This window comes from Camelus bactrianus, chromosome 4 (assembly GCF_048773025.1).
Source record: "Camelus bactrianus isolate YW-2024 breed Bactrian camel chromosome 4, ASM4877302v1, whole genome shotgun sequence".
Classification (NCBI taxonomy): Eukaryota; Metazoa; Chordata; class Mammalia; order Artiodactyla; family Camelidae; genus Camelus; species Camelus bactrianus.
Window position 1 is genome coordinate 74,261,856 of NC_133542.1, and position 16,537 is coordinate 74,278,392.

At 51.1% G+C, this 16,537-nt stretch overlaps 1 protein-coding gene and 1 pseudogene across 2 annotated transcripts in view; both read left to right on the top strand.

Annotated features, from left to right (window-relative positions):
- The window catches only part of CFAP77 (cilia and flagella associated protein 77), a 123,100-nt gene that overhangs the window by 66,525 nt on the left and 40,038 nt on the right, over positions 1–16,537 (top strand). For both annotated transcript variants that reach the window (XM_074361442.1, XM_010955902.3), the window contains exons 2-3: positions 899–998; positions 1,525–1,753. In XM_074361442.1, coding sequence (XP_074217543.1) covers positions 899–998; positions 1,525–1,753 — 329 coding nt within the window. The remainder of the gene's footprint in view (positions 1–898; positions 999–1,524; positions 1,754–16,537) is intronic.
- Positions 5,895–7,449, top strand: LOC105069750 (ATP synthase peripheral stalk subunit b, mitochondrial pseudogene; annotated as a pseudogene).

Here is a 16,537-nt window from a genome sequence, read left to right on the forward strand (position 1 = left end):
GCTCCGTACAGACAGGACCTCAGACCTCAGGGAGCTGCTGGCCTAAAGGCAGGCAGCAGAGCACCGTGATGCAGAGCTTCACCCCGAGGCCCACTGCACCTGCATTTGACATCCAGCCCTGTCCCTTAGGAACCGTGGGTTGTGGCCCCGTCACTCTGTGCCTCAGCTTCCCTACCTACAAAATGGGAGAATTGATCTGACTGATAATAGAGCGATTTTGTTCCCATAAAACCCCTTGCAGAAGGTCAAGGAGGAGTTCCCCAGAGACCCAGACAGTGACAATGGCTATCCAGCCGCCGGGAGGGTGACCATGGTCCTTGTCACTGTATCTCCACCTTCAGGCAAAGTTCCAGGACGCAGCCCCAGTGACAACGATTTGAGCCGTCCCTGGTAGGGATGAAGGGTTAGGGAGGAATGACACCCTCTCCCTCGGGGGTGGCCTCCGGGTGAGTCTCCGTGAACCACGTTTCCGCACATCTGCGAGGTGTGTCATTTCCAGCTCCAGCTGTGCAGATCTAGGCTGGCTCCCAAATACCGCTGCTCCGTGCAGGGACTGCGCCGCCCCTCTCCCGCCGCACAAATGCGCCTCCTCCTTCAAGGCCTCGCTCCCGACCACCCCCAGCCACATGGGTCCTCCCTGCTCTGCCCTCCTCACTTGCCCCTGAGCAGGAGCACACCAGGCAGGCTGCCCCAAGTTGTGTCTCAGGGCCCAAGAGCAGTTAACGCTCATCTCACCGAGGGCTCTGCCGTCCTCAGTCCTCACCCTGGTAACCCCGAAAGTCGCCCTCAGGGCCTGGGGCAAAGTGAGCATCCGGTGACTCCCTGCTGCTGAATCTATTGTAATAGGGTCTTCTGAGATTTCACTCCTCACCTTTGTTCTCTGTCCTTCCCCCAACAGGCTGAACTCGGGAAGCCCCGGGAAAGAAGCTGCAGTCTGCCCGGAATTAATTTTAATTATGGACTCTACATCCGGGGGCTGGATGGAGGGGTCCCCGAAGGTGAGCAAGGGTGCTCTGCAGCCCAGGGGGGCGTGAGCTCTCGGCCTGGGCCATCTGGCAGCTGGCCACGCTCCGGGAAAAGAGTCAAGGGGCCTGCCCCGCAGCACAATTCTGGCGGAAACCACAGTCTGGGCTTGGCTGAGGAGGAGAGGACCACGCAGGGTCCAGGTCTGCGGTGTTGGGGAAATAGCAAGGGCCCCAGACAGCGTGGAGCCTCGTCCCCAAGCGAGAGACCCTCTGGGCTCTGTACCTGCAAGCATAGGCCTGCTCAGGACCAACCCTCTGACCGCCCAGAGGAGGTCAAGGCCAGGCAAAGCCAGCTTCATGAAGGATGCTAGGCACCATCTGGCATCTCTGGGAATCCCGGCCTTCCCTTTCCAGGGTTAGGGTTAGGCAGGGCTGTCACACAGCAGCTCCGGGTTAATGAGAAGGTAGTTGTGCCCCCGTTTCTGCCCAGTCAGGTGCCACAGCTTGCTTTACTTCCCAGGCTGACCTCCACTCCATGGTTCTCTCTCCCTGCTCTCAGCCATTGGACACTGGGATGTGTTTAAACAGCAGCCTACCTGCCCCCATGAGCTGACCCGGGATTTTATCGCCATGAACCGTGGGGCAGTGAAAGCCGGCCTGGTAACTGCCCGGGAGAATTTCCTCTACCGTCAGCTCAACGACATCCGCATCAGTGACCAGGATGACCGGCGCCTCAGAAAGGAGCTGCCCTCTCTCCCTCCAAACATGACGTTCGGGATCCGGGCACGGTAAGACGGCTGGCTTCTAAGGCTCCACCCCTCACCCCGGGGTGAGGGGGCTGCCCAGTAGTGACTGAATTAGGGGAAAATGTGGGAGCATGACTCTGGACTCCAGGGAGGGGCAAGTGATCCAAGTCTGGCCAATCAGCGTATTTCAGAAGCCATGGTCACGGTGATTGGTTCAGAAGCAGACCTGTGACCTATGTCCCAACTCTGGAATGCAAGACATTCTATAGAAGTAGAATGTGGTTGCATGTGATTAAATCTCTAATGCAAACTACTTTAATTTTTTTTAAGAGGAATTTATTGGCTCACATGATTGAAAAGTCCAAAGGTACAGCTTCAGGCACAGCTGGATCTAAGCAATCAGGTGACATCATCAGCATTCGGTATTTCTCTCTGTGACTCAGCTGTGCTTCCCAGTTTGGGCTCCATTCTCTGACCAGCTTCTTCCTCATGAGGCAAAATGGCCAGAAGCAGTTCCATCCTTATGTCTCATTCTTTTAGTGACCCCAGCGGAAAGGGTGTGGGAACTATGAAAGCCTTGAGATTAAGATTCTTTCTTTGGTCTAACTTGGGTACCATGCCTATCCCTGAACCAGCCACAGGGGTGAGTAGAAATTGTAAAACACACTGATTGGCCAGTCCCAGGTCACATGTCTTCCTCTGCACCAATTACTGCCAAGGCCAGGGGAATCTGATGCTCTGATTGGCCAGGCCCTATCCCTTGCCCCTCCTTAGAGGAGCACGGCTGGAATCAGTCCCCACAATGTACAGGGGCTGATGATGGGAAAGATGTATCAACAGGGGTTCTGACCCAGAAGGAGGTGATCAGAACACAACAGCAGGGAAAAAACAGCAAATGTCCAGTAAGCAGGGCTTCCTAACCCACACTGTGTCACCACGCAAACATTGCAGAAACCACTGGTACTTGTACATTGCATTGTACAAATAAATAGAAGTGCTCTCAGCCAGCAGTGAGTGGCCTGGGGCCTCCGGCTGCCCCAAGTCCCATGTGTGACACCTGTGACTAAGTCAGTTTCTCCACCCATCTGCGCGGCAAGGCCATTGACAATCTGTCCCCAGCCTCTTTCCTGCCTCTGGTGCACTGTCCCCGGACAGGTGCCTTCCTTTGGCTATGTCACCGTACTTTGTGTGTGTGTGTGGTGGTGATTCCTTCTTTATTTTTATTTTTTTCTAATCACTTTTTATTGGGGTAAAACGTACATAAGATTCACCATTTCTTTTTATGGAGGTATGGTCGATTTACAGTGTTGTGTTGATTTCTGGTGTCGAGCAAGATTTCCCATTTTTAAGTGAACGGCTGAGGGGCATCAAGTCTATTCATGCTGTTGTGCAGGGTTACTCGTCCGGCAGCGACAAGGAGAGATTAATTGACTTCCCCAAGTTCACACAAGTTCTTCACAACAAGGCATGGCCTGGATTCTCAACCTCGTGTGCTAATATTTAAAAATGTGAAATATTAGAACACATAGCCCATTAGCAATCACTCGATTGGAAGTCCCTATTTAAAACAGGAAAGTAGAAGCTCAGAGAGGTGAAGAGATTTTCACAAGGTCACACATAAAATTGTGACCAGACAAAAGCCAGATCTAGAGGCAGGCTTATGGACTCCCTGTCCAGTGCTCGTTCTTCCACCTCGTACCTCCTCAGGGCTGGGGTACAGCGTGATCACTCACAGTTTCTGGTCCTGGGGCTGCGTTATTCTACATACAATGGAAAAGCTGAAGTTAGCTGGGCTCAGAAAGGACATCCATTACCATCTTAGCTTTCAATATAAAATCTTAAATTGCTATAAAACCGAGTGGCTACAATTCCAGGCAAAGGACATGATAAAGTGCTGGCTATATCTTCCGTGATGGTAAATGGGCTTTGCATATGCAAATTGAATGGATTTTAAAATGGTATTTAATGACAATTTTCGTAGCAGACGTTAACATTAATTGCGCAAAAATGAAAATGCTGCATTAGGTTGCTGTTAGCAGCAAATATTGTGGCCATAAAACTTTATCTTCATCAACAGCCGCCCTTTCTCATATGACAGGGCAGCTCAGCAAATTGCAAGCTAAAGGGCTTTTATGGAACAAAAATATCCCCCAAAGCAGGTCCAAATCAGCATCAATTTCGCTTTATTTCTTCGTAAATGGAGGTTAAATGGCTGCTGGAAAGCTTTTACTGAAATGCCCAACCTGCCTGCAAAGCCCCTCAACCTTGCTACATAAATGCAAGGGACGGTTAAAAAATCATCGCCCCTCTCCGTAATGGGGCTATTACTTTGAAGTTGTGGGGCCAAGGCCCATACTCTAATGATCACCTTTTACAAGCCTCGATGGTATTTATTTCTTTACTTTAAAAGCATGTTAAAAACCAAATCCGATTACACCCGACTCGTTGTTGGGGTGATTTGGTCCAATCCATTAAGAAGCGAAGAAACAAATGACCACCGTTTACTCACAACTACAAATATGGTAAAAAATAAAGTTCCACTTCAGACTGAATGCATGAAACATGCTGAATACTCCAAGCTAGTGTGAGCGCTGCCACCCCCCTGCGAGAGAAAATTTGGACCACAGCCCTCCCCCTGGGCCCCTAGTATCAAATCCTCTTGTCCTTTGCATATTTCATGAGAGACAGACCGACTAGACGTGAGGGGCCGCACACGCCTCCATCCGCTGCCCGCTCAGCCTCTCAGTGCCAGACGGGATCAAAACCTGAATTTGGGATTAGTCAATTACTTCCTCTCCAGTTAGCTGATTTGGTTTCCAATCCACATCACTCGGTTACAGATTGTCACTAAATCGGAGAGGTGCCTTTCAATCCACAAGCCTCCGGCTAAAACGAAGTGGGCCCCTAAGCAATTACCTGGAAGAGGATGCCCATATGGATGTGTGGTTCACGAGTGGGGACCGAGGCCAAGTCAACCCACAGAGATGTTCGTTTGGCCGGTGCAGTAATTAAAAAAATAGAAAATTCAAAGGAATTGGCACATTAAAAAAAATCAGTTGATCGTATATAAAATCCCAGGTTTCCTGCTTCTCTTAAAAAGTCAGAGTGGGGAGGGTAGAGCTCTGTGGTAGAGCACGTGCTTAGCATGCATGAGGTCCTGGGTTCAATCCCCAGTGCCTCCATTAAATAAATAAATAAATAAATAAATAAATAAATAAATAAATAAATAAACAAACCTAAATATCTCCCCCTCCCCCCTCAAAACAGTCAGAAGCCCAGGCAGCCTGGCTCTGCCCTCCTGCCTGTACCAGGGGTCAGGGCTGAGCCTTTCCTTCCATCCCAGTCCCCACTCGGCCTGGCTTCTCTCACTTTTGTGACCTGTCCGGTCCTGGTAGGCACTTGATTTGCAACTGCTAGTGTAGACTGGCATCCTGACCCTTTAGCTACCTGCTGCCCTTTTTCTGTCCTTTGTTGATGCTCAAGGCCACCACTCACAGAAGCTGCTGTGAATTGAACTTACACGTGGCTGGCATCTGTGCCCATAATTACTAATGGATCCTGCGAGGCGGGTGTCATTCTGATCGCTTCACAGGCCAGGAAAGGGAGGGTGCGGGCCCTTCCCCAGGCTGCACGGTGGCAGAGCCTGGATTGTACGCTGTCCGGCTGGCTGGCTTTGACGATCACACCTCTAGGATCAGGCAGCTACAGAATCCATGCATTCTCTCTCTGCCGTTTCACTGTCAAATCTCAGCATCCAATTTGGGGAAGAATTTTAAATTCTCAGTACCAAAATGGAAGGTCATAACACAGCTCTCAAAGCATACTGCGACCCAAACAGATCCACAAACAGATATGTCTGGAGGCCAGAAATGTAACTATTGAAGAAGGGCTTCATTATTGATGTGTTTTAATAAGTGTTTGCAAAGGCTCGCATGCCCTCAGCACATCTTAATTGTTAGAGCTCCTAATTGGTCCTACATCCTTGATTATGGTGAGACAGCAATGGCAGGGGAGGGGAGGGGAGAGCTGGGCAGTAGCTGGTCCTCCTGGCAGATTCTGGGCATCCAGGGCTCTACCTCCACCCTGCCTGGGAGCCTCATGCCACAAGCAAGGCAAGGATGCCAGCAGGAAGATACATCACTCAGTCAATGAGCGAATAGCCTTCTGCAGGTCAGTATCAGACATGGGCCAGATTGAAGAGGAGCAGACCCTGCTTCGAACTAATGACGGCAACTAGTATTGTGCTGAGCACCTCAGAAGCATCCTCTCCTTAAATAACTGAACAGCTCAGAGTACAACTCTCACGTCCTCATCTTACAGAAGAAGAGCCAGAGGGTCAGAGAAGGGAAGTCACTTGCCCCTGGCTGCTCTGTAGTGGGATGGGGATTAGTCTGGCCTAGTCACCTGTGATGGTGACCGTGGCCCTGAGCTGCCTCCCTAACAAACACAAGGATGGAGGTGACACAGGTAGAGATGTCACCTAAGTTCTTCCTGCATCAAAGAGGGGCTGCGACAGAACACATATGGTGAAGGCCATCCTGTCTGGATCTTCTTAAAGCTTTAAACTTAATCTGAACACGTCAGAAAGAGCCCAGTGAGCTTCCCTTTGGACGCGTCACTTCCCTTCCCAGCTCTGTGACGGGGCATCCAGAACCTTCACTACAGTGGTTGCTCCAGGCCTGCTTCTGTTCCCCCGGTATCCCCAGTGCTGAACACAGTGCCTTCGCTAAAAAAGGCAGTAAACATTTGATGAATGCACGCATGAACAAATGGCGACGTTGAGGTCTGACTGTGAAGCCAGTTAGCAACATGCAACTTGGGTAGATCACTCAACTCATCCACCAGTTAATCTAGTCTAGACTCCCTCCAGTCCTGGTGCTGAAAAGCACTCAGATCATGGAAAAATAAGAAACCTAAGCCTGTCCGGGTCGCCGGGACCCCGAGACCGCTGTGCGACACTACCTGACAGTGCTGTCCCGGTGGTGCTTTCTGCCGCCACCGCAGGAGCTCCCCCAGCCCCTGAGGAACGCAGGCCTCCTGGGTCCAGGGGCGTTGCAGGCAAAGGATCTTTCACATCAAGCAGCGAAGTCTTGCCCCTGTGCCACCCGTTCCTGAATATGGAGGAAAAGCTCATTTGGGGCTGATCCCTGAGGAATTCTTTCGCTTCCTTTATCCTAAAACTGGTGTAACAGGACCCTATGTGCTTGGAACTGGGCTCATCTTGTATTTACTCGCCCAAGAAACGCATGTGATAGCTGCAGAGACCTTCTCCGCCACATCAGCAGTGGGGGTGCTTGTCTATGTACTTAAAAAATATGGCGCCTCTATTGGAAAATTTGCTGATAAACTCAATGAGCAAAAAACTGCCCAACTGGAAGAGGTGAAACAGGCTTCCATCCAAAACATTCAGGATGCGATTGATCTGGAGAAGTCACAGCAGGCTCTGGTTCAGAAACGCCATTACCTTTTTGATGTCCAGAGGAATAACACTGCGATGGCCGTGGAGCTTACGTACTGGGAACGGCCATAGCGTACGCAGGGAGGTCAAGTATCGCCTGGACTATCGCATCGCTGTGCAGAACGTGATGCGTCAAAAGCAACAAGAGCACATGATAAACTGGGGGGAGAAGCACGTGGTTCAGAGCATCTCTGCACAGCAGGAAAGGGAGACAGTTGCCAAGTGCACCGCAGATCTGAAGGTCCTCGCAGAGAAGGCTCAAGCACAGCCAGCTCTGTAACTGCATCTAGGCCAATGGAGAGAGCTAGGAATGACTGACTAAATGGAAACCAGTCTACGTGACAAGATCCTTCTGGTTTGCTGTCTCCCGAAGTTACAGTTTACCTTTCCTAAAAATGAAAGGTTTGAGTTTCATATAATGAGAGAATTACAACAATCTATTGGCCAGTAAGATGTTTCTCTTATCCTTCTTGCTCTGCATTTTGAGTTGTTCCATGATCACTTCTGAACAAGTAATTTGCTTTTAACAAAAATTTGACTAAATCTGACTGAAGATCATCCATAAAGTTATAGTTTTAATTTCTAATTAATTCAACCATCTTGCAATAAAGTGACCATTGAAACCAAAAGAAAGAAAGAAAGAAGGAAAGAAGGAAAGAAGGAAGGAAAGCAAGCAAGCAAGCAAGCAACCTAAGGAAGAAGAGGAACGCTGCCAGCCCACCCTCCTGTCCGCGGCTGCTGCCCGCCCCGCTAGCAGATGCATCATCACCCTGACACTGACAAATGTGAAGGATGGAGGAAATTTTACAGGCTGTTAAAAAAATGTTTGCTGCCTGACAGGTTTTTTGAATCTCTCTGCCAAGCGGATTTATTTTACAAATTTACAATGGGCCCATCCATCACTCTGGGTGATTTTGTTTCTCCTGGAGCTGACGGCCAAAATCCAAGCCACCCACCCAAATGCCTGTGAAATAATAATAAGCCCCTCTCCGGCAACTGTCCCAGGGAGCCGAGACGGTTTCTGGATGCGGAGGCCCGCTCCAGGTGACCCGAAACGCCGTTGAGTGAAACCGGGCTGACCACAAGGGGGAGCACGTGGATCTCGGGAAGACCCCTGCACCTGGGAGCAGGGTCTGAAATGTACCTCCTGCCAGGCAACGCGCCCCCACCCCCACCAGTCTGCTCCCCAGCACTGGCTACAGCTGTAGTGAAATAGCTCTCTGCTTCTTCTCTGGGTACACCCAGGTCCTGGAGGATAGGGACCATGTCAGTTTTGTCCACCACTGTGTCATCAGAGACTGGAACACAGTAGGCACTCAATAAATATTTGTTGGAGAAATGTGGTCCCAGGCCTTTTAAAGCGTTGAGACATTCTTGAAAGAGGAGAGATAGTTGACGTGAGACCCAGAGATGAGATGGTTAATCTAGCAATTTCTGTGTCATTTAGCAGGCTCTGCTGCATTCCCCTTTGGTTGATGTTATGAATCAGCATTGCAATGATGCTGCCTCAAAGACTGAATGTGTTCCTTGGTCACATTAATAGAGGCAACAAGTCCAGAATGAGGGAGGTGACCTTCCTATTTTATTTTGCTGCTCAGGTCACACTTGTAGCTTCAAGTTAAAAATGTAGGCCATCATAAGATTCAGGAGAAGGCCCATAAAAGGATGGTGAGTAGTATGGGAGAGGGAGACCATTGGATACAAAGAACATGGCAAGAAATGAGGTCTTCCAGCTGGATGAGAAAAGATGCAGATAATCCTCAACTCTCTGAGGTCATGCTATGAGTTCAGTGGAGGGGCTTTGCTCTCAGGGGCTTCAGAAAACAAAACAAGGACCAGTGTGTGTGTGTGTGTGTGTGTGTGTGTGTGTGTCTGGGGGCCAGTACAGGTGTTAACACTTCCGGAGCCCTCGCTAAGTGGCTGATGGGTGTAACACTGAGCACTTTACATGCATCATCTCATTAAATCCTCACGACTGTGCCATGTAAGGACGAGTAGCCCCATTTTATGGATGGGGACACTGAGGCTCAGAGACCCAGTTGTCCAAGGCCACGTGGCCAGTCTGTGGCAGCAGCAGATTTCAGCCACATTTTCCTCCAGAGTGGCTGCCCATATCCGCAGGCGCTGGCTTCTGGGAGGCAGATGCAAGCTGGAGGTGAGTCCTCACAGCAGGATGCGTCTGTGAACAATGACTGACCGAGGCCAGGGTTGGAGGGCGCTCACTGGGGCCAGCTTTCCCCAGGGTAACTCAGTTAATTCTCACCAAAGCCTGGCATCTCCATTCACCACGAGGAACTGAGGCACGGAGTGTCCCTTAGCCAGAGGTTGCAGGTGGTAAGCAAAAGCGTGTTTACTCTAGGACCCTGGCACTTAGCGGCTGGAAAAGATTCTCAGGGAAGGCGGAGGTGTTGGCCAGAAGTCACAGCCCGGCTGGAGCCTGGGACACCCCAACTGGACCCGACAGAGGTCCCTCCTCTTTAGATCCAGCCTGCTTGCCCTCATGGGCCTGATCTGGAGGGAGTTCTGTTAGAGGGGTCGGGGCTGGTGGGGGGAGATGCAGCTGGGGAAGGGGGTGGTTCGAGGGCCCCAGCCTCTCCCTCTTCCCTTCCTGGAAGCCCAGCCTCTCTGGGACCCGCTGCCCTCCTGCTCCTGCTCCTGTTCCATCCTCTCCCACCTCCCCAAGCCCCTGCTGTCTTCTTCCTGCAAGGCGGCTTTGTTGCCAGAGCCGGGAAGAAGACATTTTTCACACTTTGCCTTTTTTCCCTCTCGGCTGGCTCTCCAGAGGCCCAGACAGAGATTTATTCCCGGCCCGAGGCTCGTGGCATTCGGAGCAGGGAGGGCTCAGGGAGGCGCCGATGGGCCCGTAATAGATAGGACCACCGCTCCCCCGGGGCCTGTCCCGCCGGAACCCCATCAATCAGGAGCCGCTCGGTTCCGGGGGTCAGCGCTAACGAGGCCCGGCCGCTCCCCCCTGGGGCCTCCCCAGGTGCATCTCACAGGCTGCGGCTCCCGCTTTCCATTCTTCCCGAGCTGGGCCTCGCCTGCGGTGGGCGAAGCATGGGGAGCGGGCTTGGTGCGCAGCCCGGCCCAGGGCCCCTTCCCCTCACCTCCGCAGCCCCCGGCCTCAACACGGTTAGATGCGTGGCTGGGGTACAGCTGGTTCTGCCCCTCCAGGGACACGGTGTCCCCCGTGACACAGGCACGGAGGGGAGGGTGCTGCTGCTGGGAGCCAGCCAGTACTATGGGGGCCGTGAGAAGGGCCAGGCCTCCAGCCCGACACATCACCTCTTGTCCTTACAGCTGCCGCAAGCAAAAGAATTCGTAGATGTGCACGTTGCACTGGGGACCAGCTCAGGGCCTGGGTCGGTCCTGGCCACATCCTCCCACGTGACCCTCAGAGTGACCTTTTAGGGAGCCACTCTCTCATCCCCATTTTACAGATGGGGAAACCGAGGCCCAGGTTGACCTCCAAGGCCACATTCGTTACCTCTGTCCTAGGATGTATGGCCTTTTAGTGGCCCCTTTGCTGGGCGTTATGCTGGATGTTTGGGAGACAGAGAGGAAACGGGACACAAAACACAGCAGGAAACACAAATGGATAAAATAGCAACACAGGCATGTCATTTCCAGGCGGGCGGGGCAGGGGCCCCAGGGAGGCCGCGGGTGACTCCTGGTTTTGCTCCCTGCTGTCGCCGGTGCCTGGAATATAGTAGGTGCTTGATAAATGCTTGTTGACTGAAGGTGCAAGAAAAAACAGACAGCTGGAATGTGGTCCCCCCCTGACGCTGGGAACAGCCGATTTCTCAGGCCGAAGAACACGGGAGACGTCCAGCTCTCCCCTGGGCACAGACTTGTGAGGCCTGAGCTTCAGCCATTAGCTTCCCGGGCTTCTGTAACAAATGACCACAAACCTGGTGGCTGGAAACAGCAGAAATGTGTTGTCTGATGATGTGGAGGCCAGAAGTCCAAAATCCAGCTGTCACAGGGCCTCCCTCCCTCTGAAGGATCCAGGGTAGACTCCCTCCTTGCCTTTTGCAGCCTCTGGTGGCCCAAGCATTCCTGGGCTTGTGGTCACATCTCCCCAGTCTCTGCCCTCATGGTCACAGGGCCTCCTTCTTTGTGTCTCTGTGTCTTTTTCTCTTTTGTCTTGAATAGAGACACTCGGCATTGAACTTAGGCCTCACCCGAGTAATGCAGGGTGATCTGAACTCAAGGTCCTTCACTTAATTACATCTGCAAAGATTCCTTTTCCAAATAAGGTCACATTCCCAGGTTCTGGGGGTTAGAACTAGGACATACCTTTTCGGGGGCCACCCACCATTCACCAAAATGGGGCCACCCCATGACAACCACCAAAGCATCTTAACACAAAGAAAGAGCTGCATTTTAGACACTGGGCTTTGAGAAACCGTCTTCAGCATTGTTATCGTACAGTGGCTGCCCCTGGCCTCCTGTTACCCCTTGCCCGTTATGCTTCTATGAAAAATACAGAAGTTCTTTGTAATCAGTCCAGAGTTGTAATCAGCCTAAAGAGGATGGGTGTGAATGCTTTCCCGAGGACCAGACATTTCTGCCGGTCCTCTCTTTTGTGTTTAGGAGGAAATTCTCCAAAAAAAAGAAAGAAAGAAAGAAAGAAAGAGAGAAAGAGAGAAAAAGAAAGAAAGAGAGAAAGAAAGAAAGAAAGAGAGAAAGAGAGAAAGAAAGAAAAAGAAAGAAAGAGAGAAAGAAAGAAAGAAAGAAAGAGAGAAAGAAAGAAAGAAAGAGAGAAAAAGAAAGAAAGAAAGAAAGAGAGAAAGAAAGAAAGAAAGAGAGAAAAAGAAAGAAATAGAGAAAGAGAGAAAGAGAGAAAGAAAGAAAGATCCAGAAGTTACATTACTAACAGCCATGAACCCAACACTGGAAGTTAACAAATGTCACCACTTGGCCATATTTGCTTCTGATCCTTTTTTTTTAATAATTATTATTGGTGGGGGAGGGTATAGCTTAGCATGCACGAGGTCCTGGGTTCAAACCCCAGCTCTTCCACATAAATAAGTAAATAAATAAATGTTTAAAAACCTAATTACCTCCCCCCTCAAAAAAGTAAAAATTATTATTAAAGAAATAAAATATAATAAATACAGCTGTCCCTAACCCCGCACCCTTCCCTCTGCTTCCTGAGGCTGGGACGGGCATGCCTCCCACCCAGGTGTGCACATTTTTGCTCTGTGGTTAGATGTCCACAGATAGCGCCTACTATTTAGTGTGTTTTCATACCATTTAAGTCACTTTGCATGGTGACTTGCTTTTTCACTCTGCACATTTGCAAAAGTCACCTGGTCCGCTGTCCAAGTTAGCCGCTGTGGGCATATCCATGTCCCATCACTGGACACCCAGGTTGCTTCTTGTCTCTCCCATGACAACGAGGCGCCCTGCTCAATTCACGCCCGTGTGCAGGATTCCTCGGGGTCACGGTCCACAGGCAGAGTTGCTGGGTGGGAGCAGGGCCTCCTCAGCTTATGCAGACACCCCGACGGACACATCTGGACCATTCTCTGGGCGTTCTCGCTACCACCCCCATACTCCCCATCGGGGATCCCCGCCTGGTACTCGCCTGTTTCCCCAAATGCCAGGATCCCCCAGCACACGGATTCCGGAGGGGTCTAGAGGCCATTTCCTCCTCAGTGATGCCCGTTCGTCTGTATTGAGGCTTTTCTGCTCCAGAGGGGCTCAAGCCACAGCCAGCTGTGCCGGATGTGGGGTGCACGTCGGGGCAGGGGATGCAGGGGGAGCTTCCAAGTTCTGGGCACAGGCGCTCAAAGTTGGGAGAAGCCTGAAAACCCATCTAGTTCCGCTGCCCATCCTGCCGCCCTCCGCTGGGCGCCTGTGCGGGAACTGCTAATTGAATTCGCCCTTGTGAAAAATGTTAACAAATTGCAAATGACCTCTTAGACAAATTTAGAAGTCAGGAGTGCATGGCTGACTCAGCCTCCCTCCTCTGTCATTAGCTTTTATGTCGGATCCACAAACAATTAAAAAGTAACCAGAAGCCCAGAGGCCCTCTTCTCTAATTAGCTCTAAGAGTCCTGCCAGCGAGAGAGGCTCTGCTTCAATTACCACCCCTTCTCCCAGGCCGCTTAGAAAGGACAGGCCCTCGGGCCGAGCGGGACAATTAAGAAGAGGGCGGTGGGGGTGAGAGGGGGTGAAGGGGCCGCGGGGGTCCCTTGGGGTCAGAGCTGACCGGCCAGCCCTCCCCAGGCAGAGGTGCTGGTGGCCACCAGGCTGTAGGGGCCTCTGCCGGGCAAAGGCTCAGAGCTGTGACCTCCAGGGACCAGGGGCCACGTGGCCAGGATCCCCTGGGGACGGGGAGCGCACCCTTGGAACAATGTAGCTGCCTGGGCCCCAGCCCAGACCTGGTGAGTCAGATTGTCCGATGGTGGGACCCAGGCAACTCGACCTTCCATGAGCTCTCTGGGCGACTCTTGTGCAGGGACTGAGAACCTCTGTCCTCCACAGGCTGTGGGGAGGAGAGACAGGATTAACATGCAGCCTCTGATGCGGGTCAAGGCCTGTGTCTTCTGGCTCTAGGGCAGGACTTCCGGGGACCCTGGACACTCTTGCCCTCATGAGCCCCTTCCTCCATGAATAGTAATAGTAGTAGTAGTAATAATCATAATCACAATGGTGATGGTGATGATGGTGATGGTGGTGATGGTGGTGATGGTGATGATGGTGATGATTTAAAATATTTCGTGGCTGTGCTGGTATAAAGCTGAATATAATCCAGGCTGGATTATTTTTATCTTTGTCTTCCGTTTTAAAAGCAATGAGAGCATCTTCGTGGGCCCCTAGGCGTGTCTGGGGCCCAGGCACCATGCTTCCCAGGCCCAGTGGGCAGGTTGGCCTTTGTTTTCTCCTTCACGCCTTGTCACCCCGTTTCTCCTCTAAGGGAGTTCCCTCTCTCCTCCCACTCCTTCCTGTCCCTCCCAGCACCCCCTTTCTAGGGGGAGCAGGGATGAAGGCAGAGAGAGGATGAAATTCCGGCCTTGAAGCCTGAAGACTCCGACTCAACACAGCACTCTCCTGCTCCCGTGTTGGGAGACTTGGGGCTTATCACATACCGTCACCATGGGCCTCCACTTCTCCATCTGTACGTGGGACCAATACTAGCTCCTGTGAGGTCAATGGGAAAGAGTTCTCTGAGCTCTTAGGAAGGAAGAGCGATGCCAAGTACTTTTGCTCTTTAAGAGCCATGGAGCTGGGGCTGTAGTACCATGTACCTGCAGAGGCGTGGCAGGTCAAAGAGCAAAGCCAGCCCTGTGTAAGACAATAGGGAGTGGTGGGGACTGCAGCAAACTCAAGCGCATGCCTGGTCCCAGGGTGGCAGCTGCAGCCACTTACTGACAGGTGGGGATGTGGGCCCAGTGTTACCAGATGATCTAATGCCTCATTAAGAAAAGCCGGACATTGGGATTTCTATGTGAGTTCTTCAGATTTAAAAATATATGTTGGTCACAAGAATTTTTAAAGGCTACAGACCAAACTAAGCATGTCTGCTGGCCAGGCAGGAGCTAGTCTTCTACCTGCAACCACATTTGGGTAGTGTTGCCACACATGGATTCGGAGCAAGGCGTTTTCTCTCACTGAACTCTTTATCGATAGTTCAATATCAACATCAATAGTGCTTTATCAACCAGCTGCTTTATCAGTAAAACAGGAGGTGAGACAATAATAGTTCCTTTCTGCTAGGGTTCTTGTAAGGACGAAAAGAAAAGCGTCCCTGCACATGGGTGCAGTGTAGGAGGGAGCTGGGTGAGGTCATCCAAGGGCAACAGGGAGGACCTTCGGGTTGATGGGGCTGTTGTGTGTCTTGACCATGGTGGTGACTACGCGAGCCTACGCATGTGATGAAATTGTGTCGAAGCAAATACACAAGTGAGCACGAGTTAACTGGGTGGCATCCGAATAAGATGGGTGGATTGTTCCATAATCAGTGTCCCGGCTTGGATTTTGTTCTTTAGTCTCGCCAGATGTCAGCACTGTGGGAAATTGGGTAAAGTGTACGTGGGGTCTCTCGGTATTATTTCTTTTTTGTTGTTTTTGGTTTTTGTGGAGTTTTTTTGTTTTGTTTTATTTTTAAGTTGATGTATTATTTCCTAAGACTACATGTGAATCTACAATGACCTCAGTTTAAAAAATTCAATTACAAAAAACAAGCAAACTGACAAAAAGCTTTAGCTGTGGCTTTGGTAGCCTATGGGGTAATGTCAGAATCGCTTATTACAAGAAACAGTGGTACAACTTTAGGCACATGTAAAGTGCTCAGGAATGGTCACCAAGGTCACCTGCCCACAGATGGACACATTTGCGAAGCCTCAGGCGGTGGGGAGCAGGGAGGCGCCTGGAGCTCTGAGCCTCACTGCTCGGGTCCAGCTCAGAGAAGCACCTCCCGCAGGTGGAGGAGAAGCTGGATCTCCTTAGATGGTGTGGCTGTCAGGTGTCCCTTGTGGGCTGGATTTTGATTTAGAACGGCCAAGAGAAACCCAGCCCTCCAGCCTCTTCCCTCCTCCAAAACCAGACCTTTAGGGCCCACGGCATATTCTGAATTTCACTCCAAGCTGGTGCAGCCTGTCCCAGAGGCCACCGTCCACTCAGCCCTTGAGGCTGTGCGGGCGCCAGCGCCGGCCTCTCCCACCCCTTGGGAGCAGCAGACCGCTGGCACCTTAGAGATGGATTTTAATTTTATTTTTACAAAATAGCTGTCTTCACTGGAAAAAGCATCAAGCACCAAATAAGGACCCGTCTTGAGCAGAATCACGTTGAACAGACCTCCGTGCTGTCATTGATTTTCCAGGAAGAAAAAAATTGCCTCTGGCTACTAAACCGAATTAGTAGTCACTGATGACCAATTATTTTAGCCCGCTGTGAACGGAAAGCCGCACTAAAATCCGGTTTGTCAGACCCAAGGCTCCCTTCTCAAACACCTTTCAACAAATGTGTACCTAAAGTCCCTCAGAAGCTTCCTACAGCTTCCTCTCTTCCTCCAAGTTCTCCAGCTCCACAAAGTTTTAATGAGCAGCGAAGATGAAGATGGGCTGCCATGAAAGGGGCCCCCTTTAATCCACAGAGCCCTCCTCCACATAGAGGAGCCGCGCTGGCGAATCAGAGCTGTCAGCCCTCATCCCCCCGCACGCACAAAGTGTCAGCCTAATGTTTGCAAATGATAATTTCCATTTCCCGTGCACGTCCCCAGTGCCTTCATCGGAGATCAACCCCTGGTCTGGGGTATCAATCGCCAAGCCGTGGAAGATGGATTTGATTGAACTAATTTGAAGTTTCTTGCAGATAGGAGCTGATTTTATTTCATTTTATTCCCCATTTCCCGCTTT